This window comes from Bombyx mandarina, chromosome 24 (genome assembly GCF_030267445.1).
Source record: "Bombyx mandarina strain Sakado chromosome 24, ASM3026744v2".
NCBI lineage: Eukaryota > Metazoa > Arthropoda > Insecta > Lepidoptera > Bombycidae > Bombyx > Bombyx mandarina.
In genome coordinates this window covers 10906764-10921029 of record NC_143230.1, presented here as the reverse complement: position 1 = coordinate 10921029, position 14266 = coordinate 10906764, and the positions used below count along the sequence as shown (strand labels likewise).

The 14266-nt window shown below is 37.5% G+C and overlaps 1 protein-coding gene across 3 annotated transcripts in view; it reads left to right on the top strand.

The window, feature by feature from the left end:
* The window catches only part of Adar (Adenosine deaminase acting on RNA), a 48451-nt gene extending 40204 nt beyond the window's left edge, over window positions 1-8247 (top strand). For all 3 annotated transcript variants that reach the window (XM_028181690.2, XM_089737894.1, XM_028181691.2), the window contains 4 exons: window positions 2751-2901; window positions 4499-4621; window positions 5436-5525; window positions 6718-8247. In XM_028181690.2, the coding sequence (XP_028037491.2) occupies window positions 2751-2901; window positions 4499-4621; window positions 5436-5525; window positions 6718-6846 (493 nt within the window). In that variant the 3' untranslated portion in view covers window positions 6847-8247. The remainder of the gene's footprint in view (window positions 1-2750; window positions 2902-4498; window positions 4622-5435; window positions 5526-6717) is intronic.
* Window positions 8248-14266: the final 6019 nt, after the last annotated feature.

Genomic DNA, 14266 nt, shown 5'->3' with positions numbered 1-14266 from the left:
CCACTGAGTTTCTCGCCGGATCTTCTCAGTGGGTCGCGTTTCCGATCCGGTGGTAGATTCTGCGAAGCATGCTTCTTGCTAGGGTCAGTGTTAGCAACGTCGTCAGGTTTGAGCCCCGCGAGCTCACCTACATGTTAGGGTGAAGCTGAAATAGCCTCTCAAGGCTATCAGCACAGGTAGGAAAAAAAAAGAGACGAGTGATTTTACTGGTGGTAGGACCTCTTGTGAGTTCGTGCGGGTAGGCACCACCGCCCCGCCTATTTCTGCCGTGAAGCAGTAATGCGTTTCGGTTTGAAGGGCGTTGTGCTGTTAAAAGTGAGACTTAGAACTCATGTCTCAAAGTGGGTGGCGGTATTTACGCTGTAGATGTCTATGGGCTCCGGTAATCACTTAAGACCAGGTGAGCGGTGAGCTCGTCCATCCATCTAAACTTATTTTGTCTACTGCCTACTTTGAGAATAAATTATTTTTGACCATTTTTTCACATACCTAAAAACCACTAAAGTGATAAACTCTCACTTTAGTGGTCGGTGTCTAAGAGTGTTCTTAGATGAAATTAGAAACCGCCCCCCTTTAGGCCTGCAGCGCCCACAGGGGGGCGTTATCGTCCACTTTGAGAAAGGCTGATCTAAGCAATAAAATAAAAAGTGTTGAGAGATAATTAGGTGCTATCATTTAAATAGGTCACACTGCGTGTGTGTGTGTGTGTGTCTACCTATACGAGTATGTATGAATGATAAATAGGCCACTTCTATAGACGAAATTTTCTCAGTCACGAAATTTATAGCTTTAATGTTCGCGTAGCATTAGCTTGCAGTGTGTCAGAGCCCTTGCAGGTTACCTAAAACGGCTTTTACCGTCCCGACCGGTCCGTTGCGACACGAATAGTTATTGGATTATAAAACTAAACTACATAGTTACAATCTATGGACGTGTTATGTAACGGCATCAATATATTAAATGGCTAACTAAGACTTGGTCTGAAGGATAAGGCGGCCGGTGTATTAGTATCGAGCGATGCGACAGTGCCGAGGTTCGAATCCCGCAGACGATTTAGACGTTCACACAGACCGGCTCGGAGAGGAGAGCAGATCTTTATCACGTTCGAAACGGAGTTTTGAGTAACTGTAGTAAAGTTTGTTTTTGCACGTGCACTTTTTTTGTCATTAAGAATGCTTGAACGCGCTACGTGTGACTCGAGTAGCCGACCGGCTCTGATTGCGCGTTCTATTTCGCTCGAGTAGCCGGCCGGCTCTGATTGCGCGCTCTATCTCGCTCGAATAGCCGACCGGCTCTGATTGCGCGTTCTATTTCGCTCGAGTAGCCGACCGGCTCTGATTGCGCGCTTTATCACGCTCGAGTAGCCGACCGGCTCTGATTGCGCGCTCTATCTCGCTGGCGTAGCCAACCGGCTCTGATTGCGCGCTCTATCTCGCTCGCGTAGTCGACCGGCTCCGATTGCGCGCTTTCAGATCTCTTCCAGCCGGCCTATGTGAATTAGTTTACGGCTCCACTCCGGCCAATTCCAAACGTATGCAATCCGGTCTGTGTGAACGGACCCTTATAATGATATAGAATACTCCAGAATGAAAGAAGAAAACAACTTTTAAATCCCTTAATCTTTTATTAAATTAATATTATAAACAATATTATTATACAATACAGCTCTGAACTACTCTTTTCACTTGAATGATAGACAGATGAGAGATTTAGTCTAGGAAAAATATTCTTCCTCTTCTTTGCCCCTTATACCTTATACCTATACCTCCCTCTGTACCTTGTCCCGCTAGGTGGGGTCGGCACAGACAATTTTTCTATTCCATTCTCCTCTATCAGCCGTCATCTCAACACTCACTCCTCTCTCTCTCTCTCTCTCTCTCTCTTTCTCATATCGTGATTCACACACTCCATCCATGTCTTCTTCAGTATTAAATACAGAAATAAAAAGAGATGTGCTATCTTTTAGCGATAAAAAAATCAAATATAGATTATATTTATATTATATATATAGATAGATAGATATTTACACCGTATGCCAATGACCCTCATAAGAACATTCTTCCTAATTTTTTTTTTTATCTATACTAATATTATAAAGAGGAAAGATTTGTTTGTTTGTTTGTTTCGAATAGGCTTCGAAACTACTGGACCGATTTGAAAAATTCTTTTTCCATTAGAAGGCGATATTGTTCCTGATGAACATAGGCTACTTTTTTTTTTTTTTATTTTTTTTTTTTTTTTGGTTTCATGTGTGTTTTAATGTTTCCGAAGCGAAGCGAGGGCGGGTCGCTAGTTGCTTACATGGGTACACGACCCACCTGGTATTAAGTGGTTACCGGACCCCATCGACATAAGCAACGTAAATGCTGCCACCTACCTTTAGACATGCTTTCTCAGTTTTTACGGTACAACAACTGCCCCACCCTTCAAACCGCGTTATTGCTTCACTGCTGAAATATTAAGTGGTCAAGTTTTTTTTTATTTTTTATTGCTTGGATTGATGGACGAGCTCACAGCCCACCTGATGTTAAGTGGTTACTGGAGCCCATAGACATCTACAACGTAAATGCGCCACCCACCTCGAGATATAAGTTCTAAGGTCTCAGTATAGTTACAACGGCTACCCCACCCTTCGAACCGAAACGCATTACTGCTTCACGGCGGAAATAGGCGGGGTGGTGGTACCTACCCTCGCGGACTCAGAAGACATTCTAACATCCACGCGAATACGTATCGGTTCTCTTTACCAGAGCGATATGCGGGCGCATCGAAGCGTACATATCGTCGCTGCCGCCCCCTTACCATCTCCGGCGGCCCCTGCTGGCGAGAGCAGCAAGCACCGAAGCCAGGACGCCAACCAGAGCACCCTCGTTCAGCGTCTGCTGGGCGTGCACTAACACGGTAATCAACTTTATTTTTTATTGCTTAGATCAGCGGTCGGGGAACGGGGTAAATTACCCCGAATGGGGTAAAATGAAATTTTGGATGGTAATAATGAAACTTTTGTGAGTAAAAAGTATATTATCATCATTATCCTGCCCTTCTCCCAGTTATCTGGGGTCGGCGCAACATGTTTTCTCCTTCCATACTCTTCTATCATATACCATTTCTTCGCTCACTCCCCTCTTACCCATATCGTCTTTCACGCAATCCGTCCATTTCTTCTTAGGTCTACCTCTTCCTCTATATCCTTCCACATTCATAGTTTTTCATTTTCTTACCAACCTCATTTTCATTTCGTCTCATCACATGTCCATACCATCTCAAACGCGCACTTCTCAGCTGACAGAGATGTCACAGGAGCCACTTTCAGACTTCCTCTAACATATTCATTCCATATTCTATCCATTCTCGTAAAAAGTATATATAGAAGTGAAACTTCTTTAGAATCGTTGTGATTTTAAACTCGATGAAACGAAATGAAACGAAACGAAAAAATAAGTCCATAGAGACACAAACACATAAATGTATAGGATTCAGCCGGCGAGAGAATGAGATAGAACACATTCTTTGGAAACACAAAGTTCACGTGATTCAGAAAAGCGGTTTTTTTTTCCCGAAAATAATAATTTACATTAAAAAAACCTTTTTTATGGGGGCTATATACAAACTTTAAACTAGTTTTTTTTCTTCTAATAATACAAGAAAAATATCATATTATGAATTGTAAAATAACAAGAAATTATTATTTACTTTTTGTGGAGGCGATTTTTTTTCCTCAACTGTTTATTACATATATTACTATTATTACCGTTATGTATTATATTACTAGGTATTACATTGATAAATTGAATAAATTATGTATAAATTAAATTTTTAGTTATTGTTTTCTTTTCAAAATTATATGAAAGATGCTAAAAAGAAGCGATTTCGTTTTTTTTGGTTCTTCGCCATGGGGTAATATCAACTTACACACTTATTTTGGGGTCATCAATTAAAAAAGTTGCCCGACCGCTGGCTTAGATGGTTGCACGAGCCCACAGCCCACCTGGTGTGTGTGAAATGCCATATTTTATGCTGCGCCTTAGCTTGGGCACTGGCATTGCCGACGTTCTTGAATAACTGTGATCGCTTACCATCGGGCGGACCGTTTACAGAGAACGACAATAAATTGTAATTTTCGCTATTGAAGCTCGAATTTTAGGCCAGTTTTAGAATGTGTAATGAAGTTTGGAAGTGAGGCGTTTGATAGGACTTTTTTTATTTTTTATTGCTTAGATGGGTGGATGAGCTCCCAGCCCATCTGGTGTTAAGTGGTTACTGGATTCCGTAGACATCTACAACGTAAATGCGCCACCCACCTTGACATATAACTTCTAAGGTCTCAAATGTAGTTACAACGGCTGCACCGCCCTTCAAACCGAAACGCATTACTGCTTCACGGCAGAAATAGACAGGGCGATGGTACCTACATGTGCGGACTCACAAGACGTGCTACCACCAGCCCGACACCGATATCAATACCAATTAATTTTGTGAATGTCTTCCAAAACTATAGGCCCCCGAAGTATTGAATGCCACAACCGGCAAGCTGGAGAATGGCCAGCCCTCACTACTGTGCAAACAGAGCATGTTCGCCAGATGGCAGTATTTGATCAAGAAACTACCCCCCTTACAGCAGGTGAGACGACCGCCCTCACGCCCTTATGATTACAGAAACGTACATTTCTTAGTTCCTAGATTTAGTTCTCTTTTTGGCCCAAACATGTCATTACGGATCATTCCGATGCTTTTAGGTACCACAAGCACCGGTCACCGTCCTCGTCGAACCCGTCGCTTGCGACGAAGGGCTCGACGTGTAAATTAACCCATAGACACAGCCCACTGAGTTTCTCGCCGGATCTGCTCAGGGGGTCACGTTTCCGATCCGGTGATAGATTCTGCGAAGCACGACTCTTACTAGGGTCAGTGCTAGTCACTCCGGCTTGAGCTCCGCGAGCTCACCTACTAGTTCGGTGAATCTAGAATAATTCCTCAAGGTTACTAGAATAGAAATAAGAAAAAAACTCGTTAGGTACCATAGCACCGCCCGCCACCGGAGTAAAGCTCATCCGTACTACCTGGAGCCACTGCGTTCATCCACAGTGCGTTTCCAGAGTTCTTTCTTGCCACGTACCATCCGCCTTTAGAATGAGCTCCACGGTGTTTGCCGAGTGCTATGACTTCTCCTGTCATCTACAAGAGCAATGGCAAACTAATAACGAGCCATCTAGTGGCCGACGCCCGCAAACAATGTGTATGAGAGAGACGACCTAGCTCTCTCTCTCTCTCTCTCCACGGTCGAGTGGTTCGCGAGACGCTTTAGTGTTCTCTCACTCTCGCTCCTCCTAAATTGTATCTTCTCTCTCTAGCCGTAACGAATATGTCGCGAGTTAATTTTTACCCACAACGCGCCTAAAGAAGTTTCACTTCGAAAAATCACGTTTTCTTTTCAGTCACACCCGGACGGAAGCAGCGTCTCATTGCCGAATCACTTGGATACCTTACTGTATAACGAAGCGAAACTACTCTCCCCAACGTATCAGGTAAATATATATATATATATATGTATATAATGTATTTATTTATTTATTTAAATCAAAATACAGTTTAGCTTTGTAAAACTATAGCAATTGAGTTGCTCTTATAAAGAGAAACAACATTTAAAGCTATTGCTTCATCATTATTTTTATATCTTTTTATATTTTAATATTGCAAAAATGCTCTTTATATGTCTAATGCTCTAATGTTTCAATAATCGAAATTCTATTTATGTCATCTATAGAAGAATGATATAAATAACATATTAACCTCTTTAAGGATTAATCGTATAGAGGTTACATATATATATATATATCGAGGGGTGAAGGTTTAAAATTTCGGTAGGCAGCGGCTTGGCTCTGCCCCTGGCATTGCTGAAGTCCATCGGCGACGGTAACCACTCACCATCAGGTGGGCCGTATGCTCGTCTGCCTACAACGACAATAAAAAAGTAAAAGAAGTTTGAGCGTCATTTTTGCAACTTTACAGGAGAGCCATTTAAGGTTTACAATTTGGAAAAAATATCATTAAAAAAAACTTCAACTATTTTAATGGAGTAAACTTAATTGAAGTTCAATTAGAAACATCGAACTGTCGATGCTGATACCAAATAAAAGGGACCTTTCATCACAAAGATAAATGTCGCTTATATAAAATAGCCATTGACCCCTCGATATATATCGTGATATATATGTATTTTTTTGCTTAGCTGGGTGGACGAGCTCACAGCCCATCTGGTATTAAGTGGATACCGGAGCCCATAGACATCTACTCTACAACGTAAATGGGTCACCCACCTTGAGATATAGTTCTAAGGTCTCAGTATAGTTACGACGGCTGCCCCACCCTTCAAACTGAAGCGCATTACTGCTTCACGGCAGAAATAGGCGGGGTGGTGGCACCTAATGTCTATTTGACGACGCGTTCACAAAGGATATTCGGTTGAATAAGTACATATTGGAATTATTTTTATCTTTTTAACTATCTTCTTACTTCTCCTTAATCCTTTAATCCTTTTTTGTAACTATACTGAGATCTTAGAACCCATATCTTAAATTGAGTGGCGGTGCTTACGTTGTAAATGTCTATGGGCTCCAGTAACCGCTTAAAACCAGGCGAGCTGTGAGATAATCCAACCATCTAAGCAATAAAAAAAAAGTGTAATTGAGCTTAGAATCTAGATTTATCCGTCCGTAGGTAGCGAAGGATCGCCTTTTCCAAGCCTTCGAAAAAGCGAAACTAGGTCGTTGGATAAAGAAGCCATTAGAACAGGACCAGTTCGTATGCGAACTCCTGAGCGCGGACCCAGCCGCTCTGTTCACTTAGACAGATCTAGTTCAAAGTCATAGCGCGACACGGTACGACGATAGAGCCAGAGGAGATGATGGACAGGCTAATGACAGCGTTAAAACTTTAGGCGACGATAAACGCGAGAGAATCAAGGCGAAATCTGACGTGGGCGTGACCGGTGACTTGTTAGATGGTCCGTTGATGTACGAAAAGCTAATACTCGCCGAGAAAGCTCGTGAGCTTAAATTAATGGGCATGATATTAAAAGCAAAAGATAAAAGTAAATTTCGTATCTTCAATGATAAACATTGCAATGATAATGATATAAAGATGAATGATAAAATCGATGGAGGCAAACGAAGTAAAGGATTACCAATGAAAAAAAATTGTCAAAAGTTTAAAAAGTCCATTAAAAACCAAAGAGATAGCGTGTTTAAGAAAATTAGTAAAAATCGTGATTCTAAACTTAAAATAAGCAATGAATCTACGAATAGCATTAACGTAGCAAATAACTATCGACAGGATAATAATAATAAAAATTGTAGTGAGAATTTAAAATTGAAAGTAAACCTCGGGAAATCCAAATATGATAGATGGAAAGGATTGTTAATAAAGAGTAATAAAAAAGTGCTTAAAAAGGCTAAAATAAGTAATAAAGAGAATAAATACAAAAACACAAAATCCGATGCTGCGTTAAAAAATAAAAAAAATACTATAAATAAATCATTGAATACCAAAACGAACCTTCAAAATTGTTCTATCGTAAAAGACAATTTCAATTCTGAACCGAAATGTGAAAATAAATTGATACAAAAGTTCAGTGATTCTGAAAATAATTCCATTATTAGTCATCCGAATGTTAGAAATGAAGGATTAACAAATAAAAAAGAAAACAAATTATTAATAAAAGTTAACACAGAAATTGTAATCGACAAAATATCCAATGATTCACACGAAAATAAATGCGACGTGTTAAACAAAATATTTGATGATGGAATCAAACATCCAGATGGAGACAATAAAATATTTGAAAGCAATCCGAAAAATAAGCCGAACGATGATAATAAAACCAATAATGATGTTAAGAACAAAAACACCACTGAAATTAATGATTCCGTCATAAAAAATAAGCAGTGTAATGATAAAAATAATGAAATTAAAGTAAATAATGATCAGGTGAAAATTTCTAAAGTAAAAAAGAAAAACAAAAATAAAGTCTGTAATGACAAAAGTAATGACATGAAAGTAAATAATGATGATCCGAATGTTTCTAAAGTTGAAAAGAATAACCAAAATAAGCCCTATAATGACAACAGTAATGATGTTAAAGTAAATAATGATTATCCGAATGTTTCTAAAATCGAAAGTAAAGTCTGTAATGACATTAAAGTAAATAATGATCATCCGAATGTTTCTAAAATAAAAAATAAAAACAAATATAAAGTCGGTAATAACAAAAATAATGACATTAAAGTGAATAATGATCATCCGAATGCTTCTAAAATAAAAAATAAAAACAAATATAAAGTCTGTAATAATAAAAATAATGATATTAAAGCAAATAATGATCATGCGAATGTTTCTAAAATAGTAATGAAAAACCAAAATAAGCCCTGTAATGACAAAAATAATGTTAATCAATTAAATAATGATCAACCAAATGTTTCTACCGTAAAAAATAAAATTAAAATTGAAACGATACCATGCATAGTTCAAAACAATACCAATGCGAACTCCAGTACTCCAGATAACAAAAAGCACAATAATGATAACTTTATCAACGTTAATAATCGCTCCGAAAACCAAAGCGTCCTAAAAAACAGCTTTCTGCAAATGAAACTTTCCATATACAAAAATTTGAATAAAAATTAACTTTTTTTTTTTTTTTTAAATATCTTATCTCGTAAAGTCATTAGCACAACGACGCTTTTAAATGCTATAAAATTTAAGCACCTTTGGACGCATTTAGAACTCCGATAATCATGACTTCGCATTGAAGTAGATCAAGCACGTTAGCCTATCCGATTCTCAGGGTTTTTATAAGTCGTTGCGTGAATGTTAGTCTAAAATTAACCTTTAAAAAAGTGATTCCCTTTTTAAGTGGCTGTTATCCTAAAATTCCCTAGTTATAGTAGTATGTACTTACTGGTGGTAGGACCTCTTGTGAGTCCGCGCGGGTAGGTACCACCACCCCGCCTATTTCCGCCGTGAAGCAGTAATGCGTTTCGGTTTGAAGGGTGGGGTAGCCGTTGTAGCTATATTGAGACTTTAGAACTTATATTTCAAGGTGGGTGGCGCATTTACGTTGTAGATGTCCATGGGCTCCGGTAATCACTTAACACCAGGTGGGCTGTGAGCTCCTCCTCCCATCTAAGCAATAAACAAAAGAAAAATAAAATAAAATAGGATATGTTGATGATGGATTCATATGGCCAACACAATGCCCCTTCACTATTAGCATGCTTTTTTAAGTCGTTATTATTTGGGTCATTCGTATATCGCATCTTTAGAATTGAAATGGCTTAAGTGTTTTTTTTTAGAAAAATGTGTTTTATACTTTTAAAGACTTATAAACATTTATTCTCAGTTTTTAAATATTTTTTTTTATTAATTATTTATTTAAATTTTAGTTAGAAATGATCAAAGTACACTTTTAAATCTAATTACCTTAAACATTAAGGTGTGTGCGCTTTAAGGTTTAAAGTATTAAAATCTAAATTGAAAAATTACAATTCCTTTCTTCAATCACATTTTTGGCGTTTTTAAAAGAAAAGAAAAGAAAAGAAAAAAGAATTTTGGATTAAGCCATTTCAATTCCTTTCCTTAATGTAGTATATTTGTATTAGAGATGGTTTTATTATTATTATTATTAATACTTTATTTCAGTTTTTTTTTTTTTTTTTAATTCATAACATTTTGTTAGTAAGTATTACTTATAATCTACGTTGGTAACTTCAAAAAATCTAACACATAACTATCATTATATACATTTTATACCATTACATTTTTACATTACATTTTATAACGTGCTGATCCTATCCTTTATCTGATTTAAATTTTGTCTGATGCAAAATTCTTTTCCTTTGCTATTATTCCATTTCCTTACCTTCGTATGTAGCAATAGGCACTGGGTGAAGCCACTTATAAAAAAAAAATTTACGAAGAAATGAAAGGGGATTACTTTTTTAAACCGCGTCGCGCTATGGAAGTGAAGGGATCTTGATCAGTCTTAGGCGCAGAACGGATTCTCACGAATATATGACAAGCGGACGATGTTTTCATTGCTGCGGTTCCGTTTCCAAGGGAATGTTAGCGGTCGTAAGAGGAAAAATATGTCAACTTGAAGCCTGACCTTACATATGAATATCGACGCTTGAAAGGCAAACGTGACTAAGCGACAATAACTGCTTTGCACATAAATGATAGGCAATAACCATATTCGATGCGCAAAAAATATATATATTTCTAGGTCTATTAAAATCATTTCAATCCTACAGCTTCAGATTCGTTAAAATAGAAGTTTTTTCAGGTATTTCAACTTTAAATTAGTCTATTGTAAAGTTCACGCATTGTCGCTTAGTCACGTTTGCCTTTCAAGCGTCGATATGCAATTTCGGAAAAGGCACATCTCTGAAAACGTAAAATGTTCAGGAAATGAAAAAAAAAAATACTGATTATTTTCTAAAGCAAAGTGTAAAATTTAAAATATTAACTTTTGAGATATATTTTAGTGTTAATTAGCAATTGAAAATTACTGGAATTATTACCAAAATGGGTGTAGGTAAGCCTCAAAACTGTATGTATATGAAAAAACATATTTGACAAAAAATGCGACATGTGCCCTTTTCCAAATTGCATATTCAATTAAAGGCTGAGTGGGTACGATTGTCACTAGAGATGAAACGAATATCCGGTAACTATCCGGTATCCGGCCTATCCGGCCATGTTTTAACTATCGGATACCGGATAGTAAATCAGTATCCGGCCGGATTTCGGATATTAAAATTTAAGAAAATCTCATAGTTATACAAAAGACAAATAATACCACCACTTTTGTTTTTATAATCGCAAGTCAAAAGTGATTGTTTTATTATTTAGTTTGTATAATACTCAAAATTAACAAGTGGCAAATTTTGGTGAACGAATACCAAATCGTCGTCGTACCGATTCGAGAACACCCGGACGCGCACGAATTTTTCCGAAAGGGCCGAATATCCAGTCACCGAATATCTTGCCGAATATTCGGTATCCAGTATCCGGCCAAACCACTATCCGTTTCATATCTAATTGTCACTTTTTAGAAAAAAAAAAAAAAATGGTTACAACACACCCTTGATTGTATGTATATAGCTCTGTGCCAATGTTGAGGACTTTTTGGCGGGAACGCGAGGAGTGAAGTTGTGTGATTTGTTTTATTTTGTCTATTTAGTGTTTCTTCATTTTTCAATGTGTAATAACGGTGGTTTATTAACTGTTTAGTATCAGCTGTGAAAGTGCATGTAGGAAAATGAAACAAAGCCGCCTGACGTAACTTCTCGGGATCCTCCAAAAAGTCCAGTGAAAAAATCTCAGTAAATGACCACCGTTTTACTGAGATTATATTTCATCCCATATCATATCATATCATCTCATTTCATTCCACCATAAATATAGTTGTGGGAATACTTAGTTCTCGGATAACGGAGATAGGTTATGATTTTTATGACGTCATCATTATTAAAGTGTGAGGGAGATAACAGGAGTCCTTCACTCGCTCACTCATCTCATTATCTCATTGCACGCTGTATTTTTTGACTATTCAATTGTAGGGACATTGTTTTGTGTGCTAGCTTAGGGGGAGTAAAAGTTGTGCCTATTTTTGCCTGTAAGTACATCTAATATAAAAAGACAGAGAGAATGTTACATGGCCGTCACGTAACGTTTTTTCGTTACGTGACGGCTTTCCATCAGTCAACTACTGAGAGCGCGTTAAGGATCTTCCTAAAACAAACCTACGCCTATGATGGCTTCGTATAGTTGAAATATTTTTCCGTTTACGCTAAGATTTTCGTTGTGTATTATAATTACCGACAAATATTATTTTAAATGTTGGTTTATATATGTAATATCATAATTTGTTTAGTCATTATCTGTAGTATCTGGGGGATCGAAAGTAGATCCGAAAATTCTTTCGGGAATCCTTAAAGCCTTCGTCAAACAGAACGCGTAGTTAGCGCGCGTCAGAGGGCTAAACTGACGCCGCGCTATGACGCCGAGATGTGTTGTACTACTATGGTAACATACCGTCAAACAGAGCCCCAGAGCTATAAGTACGCAGCGCACTGTCGCGGCGTTAGGACGCTTTGACGTCAGGCGTTGTAATTTTTTACAAATTTTATTTTAGCGTCCGAGTGAATGTGTATTAAAATACTAGATAATGCCCGAAAAAATTATATAAATAGTTAGAAAATACCCATGCTTATACAACAATGTCACATCTGAATCACTCGATTTCTTAATACTTTTAAATTTTCACACTGCTATCGAAAGGCACTATGATTTGGCGAACGCGTTCTAGTCAATTTGAAGAGCGCGACGTTAAGTACGCGGCGCTAAGTACGCGTTCTGTTTGACGAAGGCTTAAGTTGTGTTAATTGCATAATATACGATGATGCATTGCTTGGTGATTCCCGACGGATTTTGAAAGTAATAAGAAATTTAAAAACGTTATTATTTTAAATATGTGACATTTTGTAGATTTCTGGATTAAAATTGAGATTGCTTAACTTTTTTTTTTGGTTGTTTTTATTGTTAATTTACGGCCATCGGCCACTAGACCTTAGAGTAAAGTTAAAAATGAAGTGTTGCTAGATTAAGTGTAAGTCGACAATGTCTTGGAAAAACAATGAAGATTTATATTTTTATTTATTTTCATGAGGCATTCCGTGTTTGTTAAATGCATGTTTTTAATAAATAATGGTGATTTTAATTATTGTATTAATTTGATAATTAAAGGATTTCATTTTATGGTAAATTTTGTTTGTTTTTCGTGTATATTCCTTAATGTCTAGGGAAACCTATCTCATAATTGAATATGCAATTTCGGAAAGGGCACATCTCTGAAAATGTAAAATGTTCAGGAAATGAAAAAAAGCTGATTATTTTCTAAACCAGTGTAAAATTTAAAATATTAACATAATTGAGATATATTTTAGTGTTAATTAGCAATTGAAAATTACTGGAATTATTATCAAAATGGGTGTGTAGGTAAGCCTCAAAACTACATGTATATGAAAAAACGTATTTGACAAAATATGCGACATGTGCCCTTTTCGAAATTGCATATTCAATTGAACTTTAATTAAGTTTACGCCATACCCAATAGCTGAAGAAGTTTTTTTATGATAATTTTTCCCCAAAATATTCAACTTTAATAGCTCTCCTGAATGTAAAGATGCAAAAATGTCGCTCAAACCAAATAACCTTTCACACCCCGATGTACCTATTAAACAACATTGGGACGGTCTTATAGCTTTACTAAAGCTCACGTCTTCCTTAATGTAAAGTCATCTAGGTCCTTAGATATTGCAATCTGATTGCCGTCGCCCACTTCAAAGCCTGAGGACCCAAGTCTCATTTGTATTGCAAACCAGAGTGCATTACTGCTTTAAGCCCACTGAGTTTCTCTAAGGCTATAGTTTACGTAGAAAATAACCATTAGAAGTGCAGAAATGGGATGTTGGTAATGGTATCTTGCAAGGCTGCTGCCCATTCTGTGGAGAATCCCTTTAGTCGCTTATGACAGAGATGAGAAGAGATGGGGAGTTTATTCAACACTAAATTACCTACATAACAGAAATAATCAGAGATAATAACATTTTTTTTTTCCTACCGGACGGGTAGGTGAGCTCACGGACTCAACCAGAGAGTGTTTGCCTAGCAAGAGCAGTGCTTCGCTGAATCTACCACCGGATCGAAATCGGCTCATTTGAATACGGAATCTTCATTATAGGACGCGCGAAAAAAAAAAAAAAAAATCATATTAGAAATGTCGTTCAGATATGATTTTTTTTTATTTTTTTTAATGCTTACATGGGTAGACGAGCTCACAGCGCACCTGGTGTTAAGTGGTTACCGGAGCCCATAGACATTTACAACGTAAATGCCGCCACCCGCCTTGAGATATGAGTTCTAAAGTCTCAAGTACAACGGCTGCCCCACCCTTCAAACCGAAACACATTACTACTTCACGGCAGAAATAGGCAGGGTAGTGGTTCCTACCCGTGCGGACTCCCAAGAGGTCCTACCACCAGTAATTACGCAAATTACAATTTGGCGGGTTTGATTTTATTACACGATGTTATTCTTTCACTGTGGAAGTCAATCGTGAACATTGGTTGAGTACGTATTTCATTAGAAAAATTGGTACCCGCCTGCGGGATTCGAACACCGGTGCATCGCTTCAACACGAATGCAC